We start from the raw sequence: 16,393 nt of genomic DNA, 5'->3' as shown, positions 1-16,393 counted from the left end.
ATGTTAGTATTCAGTAAGCCTTTCATATACAATTGGATGAATAAAAAAACAATAGGCATGAAAGCACTTTTCTCCCCAACAGCAATGGAAATATTCTGTGCTTATTGCATTGATGCTCCTGATGGCACACAATTTAAAAATATCTGGCCCTGAGTGCAGCCTGACATTTAACAAGGGCACTGAAACAAATTATTGTCACCCTCTGCCCATTAAAACTGAACATTTTGTTATCATGCAAAGTCACATCTTCCAGAAAGGTGCAGAAAACCAAGCCTCAGATTCGCTAGCCTGCTTCAAATCTGTTTTTCAAAATATTTCAAAAACTAAGATTGCAGTCATAACATCCTAAATGGTGTCATATTAAAGTGATATGTAAAAAAAAAAAACACCTCATAGTTTACTACTGCTCTGAATCCATAATGTCAGCATTTCAAAGAGGCCCTGTTTCAAACAGCTTTAAAAAATAATCACAGCACAAAATGATCACAACACACAAAAAGAGAAACCAAACATGCTCACTGGGGAAAATGTATTGTAAAATTTTACTGACTTATTTTGCAGGCTGCATTAATAGTCTTCTCAGCTTTTAAATAGTTGCCCGTCAGGTATTGGAAGCAGGAGCAGTAAATTTTATAGGTTGTTCTTCGCCTACACTCCTTTCCTCCATCCATTTAAATACTATTTAAAAGATTCCCAAGAAGGACTTTCTGAGGTCATCTGAACAAGCAGCCTATCCTGCTTTTTCTTTTTAGAGCTTTGGCGGGCACACGTGCTGCCTTTGTTGCTGCAGCCGCCCTTAGGTTGGTCTGGTTGCTATGAGTTTGCCTCTCAATCCAAAGCCCTTCCTAAACAGGCTGACTGGGAAGCCGGTGATGGTGAAGCTGAAGTGGGGGGTGGAATACAAAGGCTACCTCGTCTCCGTCGATGCCTACATGAACATGCAGCTTGCAAATACAGGATAATATATTGATGGTGCATTATCTGGACACCTTGGTGAAGTTCTGATAAGGTGCAATAATGTCCTTTATATAAGGGGTGTGGAAGAAGAGGAAGAAGAAGGAGAAATGAGAGAATAACTATCTTGGGGGGAAAGTTGTTGTTTCTTAACTGTGCTAAGAAATTGAGTTGTCCAGTTTTGTTTGTTTGCTTTTTAAAGGTTTTGTCAAGTAACATTTTTTATGGCCCAAAAAAACCCCATAAAAAAACAAGCAGCCTATCCTGATACTGAGCACAATTGTTGCAGGAAGTTGCAGAAGGAAAGCTTTCAAATCAAGATGAGTCAGGAACATAAACAGGGCTATTATGAAGGGACTAGCCCAAACCTTAAGGGCTTAATCTTCTGCTACATGCATGTCTAGGAGAAAGGAAGTTGTTCTAGCCCATTGATTCCTTTCATTGAAAGACTACAGAAAGAGGAGTTCCCATAAAAGCTAAGTTCATAGCATTGTAAAGATGGAAGTAACCTTGGATATTGTTCAGTCCAGTCACCGATCCATGCAGGATATAGCAGTACAGTGGACGCTCGGGTTGCGAACGTGATCCATGCGGGAGGCACGTTCGCAACCCGCAGCATTCGCAACCCACAGCACCGTGTCTGCACACACGCGGGTCGTGATTCGGCGCTTCTGCACATGCGCAAAGCACGATTTAGTGCTTCTGTGCATGCACAAACACCGAACCCGGAAGTAACCTGTTCCAGTACTTCCAGGTTCAGCGCAGTGAGCAACCCGAAAATGCACAACCTGAAGCGTCTGTGACCCGAGGTATGACTGTACTATCTTTCTAGAAAAAGAGGTGCCAGAACTCACCACGAACACCTCCCTTGTTCTCTTAGAATGGCAATGGCACCCACCTGAGAGGTGCCGGAACTGAGTTCTGGTGAGTTCCAGCTGAATAAAAACCCTGGATATAAGTACAGCAGAAGTGGTTCACTGGGAGGGGTGGAACAGCTACACTAGCTTCCTGTTGCTTACTAGGAGGGTTAAGGTGGCAAGCAGGTCAGCACAGTGCAAACACACCAACAGGAACACCAGAGTGGTTCCAGTGGTGTCTGCAGTGTGCCAACCTCCCCATCACCTCCCCCTCTCCTTCCCAGTTAACAACCTACCTGCCAGGAAGCTAGAGCAGTGGTTCTGCTCCACCCTTCAAGGCACTTCTGAACTACAGCATCTCTGACTGATGTCCACCCAGATGATGTCCAGGACAGGCTACCGCTTCCCAAGGCAATCTGTTTCACTGCCAATAATCTGTTTCCCTGCATTTTCCACTTAGTGATTCTAGCCTGGTGATTTTCAGATGCAATCTAGAACAGCCATCCCCAGCTTTTCCTGACTGGTCAGCAGTGCAGAGTCTGCAGAGACTTTCTCCTAGATAGAAGGAGAGGCTCTAGGGAAAGGGTGTTGGTCTGCAACTCCCATCATTCCTAACCATCTGCAGTGCTGGTTGGGCAGATGGGAGTTGGAGTCCAACAAAATCTGGAGAACCAAAGCTTTCCACCCCTGCTCTTGGGGAAGGAAGCCACAGCAGAGAAATTGTCCATAGTCCAGCTCCTGCACTATTTAGTAAGGCTGTTTATTTAGGTGGAATGGGCTAAAAAAAAAAAAAGACTTCAAAAAAATGGGAAGAGACAAAAGGACATTCTTAATGTCAGTGATGGAAGCGTTCTGTGACTCCAATCTTGCACAGCTAGGATGCTCAAATCCCATTGAAATTTAAGGAAATATATGCAGGATTGAAACTTACTTTACTTGATAAATGCTATATTATAGGATTTCTATAGAAAATACTCTCCTGCCAACCTAGCAGTTCGAAAGCACGTCAAAGTGCAAGTAGATAAATAGGTACCGCTCCAGTGAGAAGGTAAACGGCGTTTCCATGCGCTGCTCTGGTTAGCCAGAAGAGGCTTAGTCATGCTGGCCACATGACCCGGAAGCTGTACGCCGGCTCCCTCAGTCAGTAAAGTGAAATGAGCGCCACAACCCCAGAGTCAGTCACGACTGGATCTAATGGTCAGGGGTCCCTTTACCTTTATAGTAAATATATACTACTATACTATACTATACTATACTATACTATACTATACTATACTATACCATTTTTCCAGGACACGCCATAGGTTGGAATGTGTTCACAGCTGCCCATGCTCCATTTGAGCTTAAGCCAGAAGTCTGATACTTTCCTGCTTGCCACTAGCTGTTGTTCCTTTCTCAACTTTTAGATGAGCAGAACCTCTATGGTGCTTCTGAGACTGCTCAGTAAATTATTGCCCCTGACATTTACTGCATGCATTAACAATAATTTACCCACCATTAATCAGGAGCATCAGATCCATACTTCTCAATCATTCTAAACCTTTGCTTTACTAGTTGGCTGGAATATTTTATACCGCCATTAGTCTCAAAATCTCAACAAACAGCCAGTAAATTTAGAAAGAGCCTGGGATCTTGAAATGCACAGTGCCCTATTTGTTTCTAATTTATAGTCTGTGTTTATGTTTGTGCCAGATCTTGGGCTTTACCCATGCTCAGGCTCTGAAATATGGTGTCATAAAGTCTGCTCTTGTGTTGGGCCATTAGATTAGCAGGAGGGGGGTAGAATCTAGTTCTTTTTACTGAAATCATTAGTTGCAGGGTAAGCTGAATATCTAAAAGCTCATATCTAAAAGCTGTCTGGGATGAATTACTGTATCACATGACTTTCCTGTTCAAGCAGCTTATTGCACAACAAAGTGAACTTGTTTGTCCATTGTTGTATGCAATCTGTACATCCTTTCTCGGGGTTGCACACCTGCATCTCATGCTTCGGAACACAGTCACTGCATTCAGACATCACAGTAAACAATGGTTTACCATTATGGGGATGAATCTAGCCTCTCACCTGGCTTGCATGTTCCCTCCACCCCTCTCCTCTGATGTGGCTGTGAGGACAAATTCAGAAACTTTCATTAACTACAGTTTCTCATGTTTTCTGAACCCAGCCAGTTACGGTTTGTCTGAAACATGCCTACTGCAAACCATTAGTTCTGATGAAGTTGGCTTATTTAACTTAACAAACTTAGTTAGGATTAGCAACAGTTTATGGCTTAGGTGGAATGCTAAACTATGGTTAACCTGAAATGAAAGCAGAAGTTTCTGATTTCCTACTTGCAGTGTAGGAGGATAGAGAAGGGGAAGCATGAAAGGTGTGTGGTTGTGTATGGATCTGATACTGTGGAATGTCTCCCTACCCAGATGTTTTCACTAAGGTAATGTGATCCTTGGCCCAAAAATGTTCCCCATCCCTGTTAGAAAAGCCATTTGAACACGATGCAGCTTCCACACATAATACACCTTGAGTGTCATTGTTAATTCCTGGCTCCTCAATCTCCACAAGTTGAGGGCAATTTCACACCCTGATTTTGGTAATTGAAGTCCCTGAATCCATTTGTAGCTTTCCCTTGGTTGTTGTTTTTTTAAAAAAGAATCTTTGTACGTTCAACCATCAAAAACACATAGTCAACAAAGTCCTTTTCAGAGCAGACCCAGTGAAATGAATAAACCCAAGTTAGTCATCGCCATTTATTTCAGTGGGTCTACTTTGTGTGGAAATAGTGTTGAATACCACCCAAGAGGTATTCAACTGAGTCCAACTCATAGCAAAACTATTGAAAATAATAATGATGACTAAGTTAATAAATTCAAAGTGTCTGCACTGAGTAAAAACTTAGTTGCTTACTACCCATTTTCTTTATCACAACTAGGTCCTATTCAGCACAGACCCTAAAGAAAAGGTGCACAAATTATCCCTTTGCATTAGTTGCTATCATACCGAAAAACAAAAATAAAAATCACCCAGCATTTTTTCCCTGCCCATTAAAAGGTAATGGTGCATACTAAGCTATAGTTCACATAATGTCTTCCATAAATTTGGCAGTCCGGTTGTTTCCACAGTAATAAACACATGCCCTTTTCCTTTGCTTGCAGGGGAACAAATAAAATAATGAGGGATGTTGGAATAAAGCTAGCATCAACCTAGCCAGCTACTTAACAAAGCACAGGTCCCTAATTGCAGGGACATCACAATAATCACCCTAAGGGTACCCAAAGGGGGTGGTCTTGGCCACAGGCCCTACCGCTGCTGTAGAAAATGAAAGGAAATTAAAATTGCACCTGACACTGATACCTTACCGCCTTTAAAGCAGTGGAGTCTGAAATGGTCAACAACTGGCAATTCTGCTGTTCTCATGTCTGCTTATTCTTGTACGTTGAGACTGTCTGGTAAACAGAAGGTGGCAATTGCTGGCAAATGATGACATATTTGGCACTGGTTAATCCCTTGATGGGGACACGGGTGGCGCTGTGGGTTAAACCACAGAGCCTAGGACTTGCCAATCAGAAGGCTGGCAGTTTGAATCCCCGCGACGGGGTGAGCTCCCGTTGCTCGGTCCCTGCTCCTGCCAACCTAGCAGTTCAAAAGCACGTCAAAGTGCAAGTAGATAAATAGCTCCCGCTCTTCCGGGAAGGTAAACGGCATTTCCGTGCGCTGCTCTGGTTCGCCAGAAGCGGCTTAGTCATACTGGCCACATGACCCAGAAGCTGTACGCCGGCTCCCCCAGCCAATAAAGCGAGATGAGCGCCGCAACCCCAGAGTCGGTCACGACTGGACCTAATGGTCAGGGGTCCCTTTACCTTTACCTAATCCCTTGATGACACGGCTAATATAATTCAGGTGGAATCTACGCACATATAAAAAAATGTTCTGAAAATGCTTTTTTAAAGTGTTTTTAAATTTAATTTTCCATAAGACTTACCATCACCATCTGGTGTATATTGCACTTAAAACACACTTAAAACGTTTTATCTGCAACTGTATAGCTGAGTCCTCTGTCTGATAATGAAGTAAAATGAGTTACATTTGTTGAAGGCATGTCTGGATTCCAATATGTCAAATGGCTTCTGTGGCTTGGAGTGTTTATGCGTAGCTTATGCCTCTTCTTGGACCAGGAGAGCCTGGCCTCAGTTGCCCATGCTATGGTGACCTCTTGCCTGGACTACTGTAATGTGCTATATTGCAAGGCTTCTCTGTAGGCAGCTAAGTTGATACATGGGTCACCCTGATGAGACCCTGTAAGTTACCACACCCAAGTCCAGGTGTAGTAGGATACAAAGCCCTAAACAGCTTGGGAACCAACACCTAAAGAACCTCAATAATAAGCACCTCAGGCCCTACCATTGGCAGAAGAAGACTTCTTGGTGGTGCCACTGCTGGGAACTGTCCAGTCAGCACTGACTCCTGACTGGACCTTCTTGGTGCTGTGCCCTCCTTGCTGAGGTGCATCCATCTTCTTCATTATTAACTTTCAGAAATAGCTTTTAAACATTCATTTTCTCTCAAGCATTTAATGACCAAAAGAAGCTGATCCTGACCACCTTGAAATTATTAACTTTGAGGGAATGTGACGTGACAGCTTTAAATGTTTTTTCATGTGGTTTCAAATGTTGTCAGTGGTTAATAATATTTTTAATTTGTTTGTCTTTTATCTGCAATAGTACCGCTTTACCACTTTGGTGTTTGCCACTCTGGGCTTCTTTGGGAGGGACAGAAATCTAATAAATAAATATAAAGCACTTGAAATACTACAGTTGTTGTTTGTTGCACAAATATCGAAGGGTGGAGATCCCTCCCTTCGATTGCACTTGGCCACTCTTAAGCTGTTGACAGGGCTAACGTCACCACCGAAAACTAATCAAAATAAGGAGGTCTCTACATTGCTTGCAAAATTGCTTTAGCTGTGGTGGCGGCACAAAAGCTTCTCTAATTGTGCAGCAGCCATGGAGAGGGCCTCTCTGAGTGAATGTTAGAGACATGCGGGTGTGGGCCTGCTTGGCTGATCTGTGAGATTGTGATGGGATATGCATGCCTCAGTGATCTCACTATCGCCATCAAATAGTTATCAGATATAAGTGTTGTCCAAATCTGTCGCATAGCCCGAATGATAAATCGTTAGTGATAACGTAAAGCTTCTCTGTAAGATTTCGGCATTTTTCAAATGTGCACGCAGACTCAGGAAGCTGCCGCTAGATAATGTGTCCCTGCAACAAGCCAATATGTGGGTCACCTTTGCAAAAAGGCGACGAGCAATTTAGCAGCATTAAAATGAGCACATCATAGATCTGTGTCTAAAATGATGCACCCAAAATAACTCCTAACAGTAGGAATGTAAATGTCTCTCTACAAATAAGGTAAAACGTGACCATCTTCTTCTTCAATAACTTCCATCACCAGCCATAGCATTCTTATTTTGCGGCAGCTAATACACATCTACACTTCAAAGAAACGAATAAACCTTATGAAAAAATTATGGCATAGGGCTCATTTAAAACCATTCATTTGCTTTCTCTGTCTTTTTAATTGAATTTCTGGGTAAAATTTTGCAAAATGACTTATAAAACCAATAAGCCAGTGTAACAATGCAGGTTATTTGGGGAAAATATTGTGTATTCAGATAATCATATTAGAATCCTATTAGCTCTTTATGTGGTATTGGCAGCACATTGGACAAGGAAAGCTGAAGGACTGAGTATGAGAAAAGACATTGGTGTTAGGCAGCATTAAGTAAGTTGTATACTGAAATTTAGATTCTGTGATTCTACTTTCTTTCTTTTTAATAACTTTTTATTCAAAATTAAAACAAAACATATTATCCAGAAACATATCATCCTTATTTTTCCCCCATTTTTCCTCCCTCCCCCACAGAACCCACCTACCCCCCGACTTCCCTCAGTTCTAGTCTTTGATTTCTCTAAAAATGCTGTTTTCTGCATGTTACACAGTTGTATAAATCCTCAAACTATTTAGCTGATTATTATCAATAAAAAGTTTGTGAATGTTTATTCAAAACCAGCCAAGGAGTCCAGTTCGCTTTCTTGTGTCTTCAAATACTTTGTAAAGGGTTCCCGTTCATCTTTAAAGTCACAGTTATCTTTGTCCCGTAGCTTGTATGTCATGTGATTCTACTTTCTAAGTAGAGAGTTTTTAAATGGCAGCACTTGGTTTCTGTGGGTGCTGTTGTTTGGATGTTAGACTAGGACTGGGGAGACCCAGGTTCAGCCCTGGAGCTCACTGTGTGATCTTGGACCAGTTCCTAAGCCTAGCCTGCCCCATAGAGTTAATGTGGCAATGACAGAGGGCATGTATGCTGCCTCAAGCTTCATTGGAAGATGTAGGGCTCAGTGGCATAGCATGGAGGACACAGGAGCAGTGGCCCTGGATGCTAAATTGTTAGAGGGTGCAAAATTTTGACACCCAGTGCTGCCTCAATTCAGCTGCATGCTTCTATCGTTGGGCTCCATTGAAAACGGTTTCTCCGTGTGAACCAGGAAATGACCTCTCCAGGCAATGGAGCGACTCTTCCTTTCTTATCTCTGCAGCTGTGATCTCCTGGGTGAAGCGTATGCTGTTAGGTAGTTGAATGCGCTTGCATACTCTGTCCGTTTTCCTCCTTCCCATTCCCCCCTCGGTGCAACCCTGGGCGCAGGTAACCCATGCTATGCTACTGATTGGGCTAAAGAAGTAATGAATCATTTTGTAGATGGGGAAGGATAGATCCCAGTGTTAATAAAGTGCTCTTAGAGTGCTGCCCCAAAGCAGCCAGCATGATGCAAATGTAGGGGGGTGGGAGTGGGGGTGTTGAGTGTATTAAGTCCAGAGTCTAGAATTGCTCAAGTGCACAACTGCTCTGTTTGGGGCTGGGCCAAAATCTTTCTCCGGATCCATCTAGGACAGGGATGGAGAACATGTGACCCACCAGATATTGTTAGACTACAGCAGGCATAGGCAAACTCGGCCCTCCAGATGTTTTGGGACTTCAATTCCCATCATCCCTAGCTAACAGGACCAGTGGACAGGGATGATAGGAATTGTAGTCTCAAAGCATCTGGAGGCCGAGTTTGCCTGTGCCTGGACTACAGCTTCCATCATTCCTGATCACTGGTAGAGTTCAACAACATCTGGAAGGCTGCAGGTTCCCCATCACTGCTCTAGGAGGGTAAGGTGTTGCTCTTCCTGTGGAATTTGGCTTAGCTTACATATATTTTGTTGCTGGGTAGCAGAGGTCAGGGTGGGGGGCAGCCAAGTCTAGATTGTATAGGATGATCAGTGGGAGGGATGGTAGATAACAGATCCTGCCTCGTGGGATGAAGAAGTGAGACCATATGACCTTCTAAACCTTCCATTATTCTACGCACTTGATTTATAGTCAAATAGGTGACCCTAGTTTTTCCACTATTTTGCACGAATTCCTTTACAGGTAAAAGGTAAAGGTAAAGGGACCCCTGACCGTTAGGTCCAGTCACGGACGACTCTGGGGTTGCGGCGCTCATCTTGCTTTACTGGCCAAGGGAGCCAGCGTACAGCTTCCGGGTCATGTGGCCAGCATGACTAAGCTACTTCTGGCGAACCAGAGCAGCACACAGAAACGCCGTTTACCTTCCCGCTGGAGCGGTACCTATTTATCTACTTGCACATTGACGTGCTTTCAAACTGCTAGGTGGGCAGGAGCAGGGACCGAGCAACAGGAGCTCACCCTGTTGCGGGGATTTGAACCGCCAACCTTCTGACTGGCAAGCCTTAGGCTCTGTGGTTTAGACCACAGCACCACCCAAGCCCCATCCTTTACAGGTGCATACATTTAAACTGAAAACTGGCAATGTGGCATTCTTAGCAGCGACTTTCGAATTCATTTCAAGGTGCCAATGAAGGATCAGCGTCCTCTAATGAAGTTACAACGAGTTAGCTCAGTCGGTAGAAAATGAGGGTCTTGCTCTCAGGGTTGTGGGTTTGTGCCCCACGTTGGGCAAAAAGATTCCTGCATTGCAGGGGGTTGGACTAGATTACTCTCACGGTCCCTTCCAACTCTGCAGTTCTATGTTTCAAAGGAATACTGTCTCTCCATATAAGCCTAGAAGTGTTAACTTTGCAGATAATATTGGCTGAATTCTGGTTGCCTCCCAGATCCTAAATGTAGCATGTCTTGTTCAAACTGCCTATGTGGCTGTTGAATGGCTGTAGGCTAACAGGACTGCAGAAGCATAATTTTGAAACTGTGACCTGCCACCATTCATTTACATCACTACAATTTCTGCTGAATTTGTTAAATTTTCTTTATGGATGGAAGAGAGAGCGCTAGTATGATAAGTACATAAATCTCTACGCCCAAATGAAGTTACATTTTTTTCTGATTGGATTCTGAAAGAACTGTGATACTTGGGAATTAAATGACGAGGGAGGTATTATTTATTTCTCAAGCTGTGGAATTTTTCTGCAATCTAGCCATATAAATAGGCATCATAAATGTTTCATAAGCAGACTTAAAAGTAATGGCTGCATTTTCACTAAAAGCACAGCACAGTATAACTTTGGATAAGAACTCTTATGAAATGTCTACTTATGAAGCCCATGTTTTATGAATTAATCATATCTATTCCTTTGAAATATCACAGATACAGTAACTGCAATATAGGAGCAACACTGAATATTTTGCTGAGATCTGCTAAGGTGTCTATAAGTTTCTGCAAAGGCAGTGAACCTTTACCCCTTTCCTTACAGCAGCTGCTTTCTAAAACTTAGGGTTTTACTAGTGATGTTTATTTTTGTGGGGGGAGCAATGTATAAAACAGCCAGCTGGAGGGAGGGAAAAGGTTCCTTCTGGAACAAAAAAAATTCACCACGCACAGAAGTCTATTTCTTTGGGTACAATTCAACAATCATGACTGCTTTGCACTCAGATTAAAACACACACACACACACACACACACACACACGACAAATTTGGTTAAATATCCCTTTAAAATCACATTTTAAATTGTGAAATTCAAAAGGGGTTATCCACGTTTACCCATCCTGCTTTATAGAAATCAATAGACTTGTTGTTAGTCATGAGGACATGAGGGACTTACTTGAGTTCCACTGATTTTAATGAGTGTATTGTAAGCATGAGTAGGTCTGGATCTGCCCAAAAGTTGAGTGAGAAGTTTCAGAAGTTCACATGGACCACTATAAGCAAAATGCAAGCGATACAAGAGATTAGAGCTGGCTTAAAACTAGTGAACCGACAAATGGCAAAACGTGTATCGCATAAGTCACAAAGAGACAAGTGCCATGTTTTCACGAGGGTCATGCCTGTGTCACGTGTGCAAATGCAATTTGTAATACAAAAGCTGTGATGGTGAGTACTTCTTTGGATTTGAACGGTTACTCCACACAATCTATAACAAGAGATCACAGTAAAATATGGTGTCTCCTTCAGATTAATAAAAACTGGCCCTCACCTCCGACTTCCAAACTTCTTGCATCATGCTGCCCCACAGACAGACAGAACAGAGTGATCTTCACATTTTCCACTAAACACATACTGATCTAAGACTAGGCCCCAACTTACTAAAGCAAGACATATCTTGCTTTTAATGTAGTATTGTTTGTTCTAAAGCACAATTACCCTGCTGAATACTGATGTAATGCACTACCCAGATGCCCCATATTATTTGCATGCTCAATCTTGCAACCATGTTTGAGGGAATAACGCAAGGTCGTCAGCAAGAAGGTTTAAACCTGGAGTCTCCAATAATAAGAGAACAAGAAGAATATACGTTTAAAGAAGAGTGGAAAATGTTTAATGAATATATGGGGGGAATTGTGTACATTTGAAAACATTGGCAGCATTAAGATAAATTCAACAGTGTAAATAAGTTTTGATGGATGTAAAGATGGAATACTGAATGGCTTAGTTCATGTAAAATATGCAGGGATCTATGGCATGCAAATCGAACCATGGAAGGAGAAGAAGGGAAGTCATTGATATTTTATGGTTGCTCAAATGAATATTCTAAAATGTAAAATAGAAAAACTTAATAAAAATTATATATTGTACATTATATATTATACATGGAGCCTGGGAGCACCAGGCTCCTTCCAGACATACACAATACCCTTTCGCAGTTGCTTAGTTATTTTGGCACTTTTTTGTTTTGTTTTGTTTTGTTATGCTGGTTGTCGCCTGGTTTGGGGGGGGTGTTTTCCTGCTTTGTCTCTGTTTTATTTGCTTTGCGGGGGTATATCTTTTGTCTATTTTTGAGTTGGAGTCTGAGTATTTGCAGTTTTTCTCCTGTACAATGGGTATTTTGTGGCGACACTGACAGTTCCTTAAATTTCCAGATATGCCATTGAGCCGGCCGAGGGCAACTTGTGTGGGGGCAAGAGTGGAGAGGCTGAGTTGTGCCATTCATATAATGAGTTGGCAGGCCAGGGAAGGGGGATATATGCTAAACTAGATGCTGGAAATTATGCTGGTCAATTTTAAATTTGGGCGAAATGCAGCTCTAAGCAGTTTCTCTGACCATGTGAAGAGAGGCATGCAAAAGGCTTGGGTGCCTGGCACAGATTTTGAAACCTGCTTGAGAGTATCAGAAATAATTCAGCAATACCTAAAGTTTAACTTAAAATTATGTGTGCCTTTTATTTTAATCGTGCTAGAATGAGAAACCAGCACCCCGAGAGGCTGTTGAATAACCGAGCTTTTCATTAACTTGGACTTAAATAGGCTAAGCATATCCATTAGCTGTTTAAAGAGTTGGGCAGTAATGAATGGCTAATTGGTCCGGATGACAAAGAGTAAAAGCCATAGAATGTCAGGAAATTAAGGCATGAATATTGCAACATGAAATATCATTCAAAGAGGTTATGGCCACAATCCAAATCAGAGTTAGAGGTGTGCTTGAGCCCATTTGTTTTCAAAGGGCTGTGGCACATCTGGTTCTGTGGTGGATTGTTGCCAGTCAATTTCTGAAAAGAGTCTTAGAAATACTACTAAGAAGTTGGAGAGGGAGGGAGGGAGGGAAGGAGGGAGAGAAGCACGCTGAAAAAGGACACCTTCATTTTTAAAACAAAGCCAGTTGTCATTATGACATACTACCAAATATGAAACAGATTCCATAAAATAATAGAATTTAAAAGATAATAGCAATAAGAATAAGCACTCTGTTTCCAGCCCAGCATTCTGTTTCCAACTGTGGACAGCCAGATCCCTTTTGGAATCTCACAAACAGGGAGATATGGTGAATCTGTCAAGCTGGGTTTCTCGTCCTTCCAATTTCAAGTACATTTCTCCACAGTGGTTTGCATTTTTTTAAAAAGTGAAAATTCACCACCATTTCAGCATGAGCTTTTCCTAACATACACACTTGTGTGTGCAATTTTTGCCTAATATACACATTTTTACAAAGCAAGCTTCCCTGTTCCTATCTCATTTTCTCTAATATATGCATTTTGTAAATGTTAATCGGCTAGGAAAAAATCAGAGAACTGTGAATTTTGACTTAGCTCAGTTCTGATTTAGCACAGTTGGTTAGAGCATAGTGCTGAAAATGCCAATGTTGCAGGTTCAGTTTCCATATGGGATAGCTTAGGCTAGATGATTCTTAGGGTCTCTTCCAACTCTATGATTCTATGATAATACTTAGTGTAGACAGCGCTAAGTTAGATGGACCAATGTTCTGACTTATATCTAAGGCAGCTTCCTGTGTTCCTATCAGTCAATAGCACACTCTCATATAAAACTGCAGGATAAGAGAAATTAAATTTAACAACACGGCTTAGCTGTTGACTGTGGTTAATGGCCATAGATGGGCTGGTCCTCTGTACTTGCAAACTGTTTAGAAGCCATTTTGGAATATAAGTGGTATATAAATTAAATAACAACAACAACAAGAAACCACATCTAATACAACTAGTTCCATCACAATCCCAGGGGGTTTCAAGACTGTCTGCTTTTTGCCAAACCCCCTTCCTTCCCTGCATAGAAAACTACTTCAGGAACTGATGCTCAAAGATAGTTTGTGATCTAAACTGGGAACCAGCAGTTCCAAGAGGAAGAAAAGGGATCCTAAGGGCATGTGCAAGCTCCATGCATGAGCTTAAGAAGTTTGTTGGGTCCCAGCCAAGATTTCCACTATAACCTACTTGCCAAGCAAGGCAGGAAAAGTTAACAAGGTGCCATTATATTAAATACATGCTGTAAATATTAAAAGCCACATAAAGCAGCTCTAGGTGACCTTCTCAGGTATGGCAATCCTGACTTACATGTCTGTTCCTTGCCCAAAGAGTTGTGATATAATTATGTTTTTATAACGGTTACAAACACTTCATCTACAGCCCTTTAGGCCGCTATGAGAGAAGTATTTTGTTTGGGGCCCAAATATAGCAAGACATGTGTTCTTATGGAATAGCAGCTGCTCAAGTGATCCTGTCAACCTGACAAAGGAACGATTGTTCAGCCATTTCGCGCCAGCCAGCTGCAGCTAGGATAGTTCATTCAGGAAGTGTGTTGTAGTCTATCAAGTGATGGTCATTAGGATGAAGGCCACAAACAGAGAACAACCGAAATTCGTGATCTCTGTTGTGTTGTCAACTGATTGGTGCGATGACCCAGAATGTGATGACTGGTGAGAACACTTAGCTTCCTGGGAGGGCGAGGGAGACGCTTTTCAGTCCAGCTTCTGTGAGGGAAAGAAAGTTGTCAGTTTGGTTGGGAACAACACCCCACGGATGGGATGGCCGAAGACTGAGAAAAGGTGAAAATGTAAGAAGAGCCCTATCTAGTCCAGCATCCTCTTTGCCACAGACACCAGCCAAATGCCTATGGTGGAGCCACATACTTGTGGAAAACCCAGAGACACCTATGGGATTCTCTTTTTTCTCTATTGTTCCCCTGCAACTGGTATTCAGAAGGAGTCCCAAGGGCCTATCAGTGGCTCTGCAAAAAATTCCTAGAGTGACTGGCAAAAATTCCTTTCCCAGAAGGGAAATAGCATTATTAGTGGAAAGTGTGCGTTCAATGTATATTAAATGCACAAGACATATACATTACTGAAGGTAGCATTCAAAATTACATTACATTAGGGAAAGTTGCCTGGAAAAAAAAGAACAAAATCATCACATAGTTTCTGAAAAGTTCCCAAGAGGGTCAACAAAAGATTACCATTTTGTTTGTTTGTTTTCTAAAAGTCTTTATATATACCATCCACTCACATAAACTGCAATATATGCAAATGCAATAAAACATAAATTCCTGTAAAACAATACAAAGGAATCCCAAGAATAACTAGCTAATCTAGAAAAGGAAATTAAAAACACATGCATTTATGTGTGTATTTCTTTGAAATATATTTACTCCGACTATCCATCAAAACAATCCACAAGGCAAAAAGTAAAAAGGTGCTAGGTGTGGCATTAAAAAAATCTGATAAAAACTATTTCTATACAGTTACCTCTCTCGTTGCTCACAACATTTTTCAATCAAACATTGGCCTTGAAAAGATAATTAGATTTGGTATCGTCTAAAATTCCTGGTACAGAACAAAGCAAAGTAGTGCAGAAAAGGGGGGGGGAGGAAAATGATCAATAGCATACTATTATTTTTGACTCAAAAGTAATTCAAACAGTCCCAGCTTTGAACGCATAATGATATTTTCCAGGTTGTTCTGTATTCATTAGTATATTTCATAATCCCATTAAATGTAAGTCTGAGCAGCTATCTTCACTCTCATCATATTAGTTTCATACGTCTGCCACAAGTATACCAGTGACTTTGATATCGTTATGTTACAATGAGTATTTTATGAATTTTGCATGAAGAAATGAAATGAAATAGTAGACTGGCTGATTTAATAAGCTTTTTGAAGCTGCGTTGTGCAGATTTACTACCATCACCCCCCCCAAAAAAAAGCTTACTCTAAGAGGTTCCTATTTATAGTCTTACACTCATCTTTTGGAAAAGAGTTTCAGTTCTTCTGTCATATTTCCTGCCTGATTCTGTGAAGATTTGTACTTACACTTAATGCTGAAGTCCCTAGGTTTGGGGGCGGAGGGAGGGGATGGAAAGAGAAAGAGAGGGAGAATCTTCAGATATGATGGCACAAAGAGCTACAGCAGGATATTCTTGCCATTACTGAAAAAGAATACCTTGTGAGCTATAAATGTGTGCAAAAACCATCAAATTCTCTGAAATAGACTTGAGCGTTACTTTGAAAAGTGTAAGAGGGGGAGGGACATTATGGGTCATACAGCCCCATTCCCCAATCTGCCTTAATGGAGAACGCAGTACAGTGGTACCTCGGGTTAAGAACGTAATTCGTTCCGGAGGTCCGTTCTTAACCTGAAACTGTTCTTAACCTGAAGCACCACTTTAGCTAATGGGGCCTCCCGCTGCCGCCGCACCGCCGGAGCACGATTTCTGTTCTCATCCTGAAGCAAAGTTCTTAACCCGAGGTACTATTTCTGGGTTAGCGGAGTCTGTAACCTGAAGCGTCTGTAACCTGAAGTGTATGTAACACGAGGTACCACTGTATTCCAAAATGTTAAT

At 41.8% G+C, this 16,393-nt stretch overlaps 1 protein-coding gene across 1 annotated transcript; it reads left to right on the top strand.

Moving 5' to 3' along the window:
- Positions 1 to 783: 783 nt before the first annotated feature.
- LOC310761680 (small nuclear ribonucleoprotein F-like) lies at positions 784 to 1,181 on the top strand. The gene has a single exon (XM_083611802.1). It carries the CDS (start codon positions 816 to 818, stop codon positions 960 to 962), a length of 147 nt encoding a protein of 48 aa, XP_083467928.1. The 5' UTR covers positions 784 to 815; the 3' UTR covers positions 963 to 1,181.
- The last annotated feature ends 15,212 nt before the right edge of the window (positions 1,182 to 16,393 follow it).

Source organism: Podarcis filfolensis, assembly GCF_964270895.1.
Source record: "Podarcis filfolensis genome assembly, chromosome: 4".
Lineage (NCBI taxonomy): Eukaryota > Metazoa > Chordata > Lepidosauria > Squamata > Lacertidae > Podarcis > Podarcis filfolensis.
The sequence above is the reverse complement of the archived record's forward strand: the minus strand, read 5'-3'. Positions and strand labels throughout refer to the sequence as shown.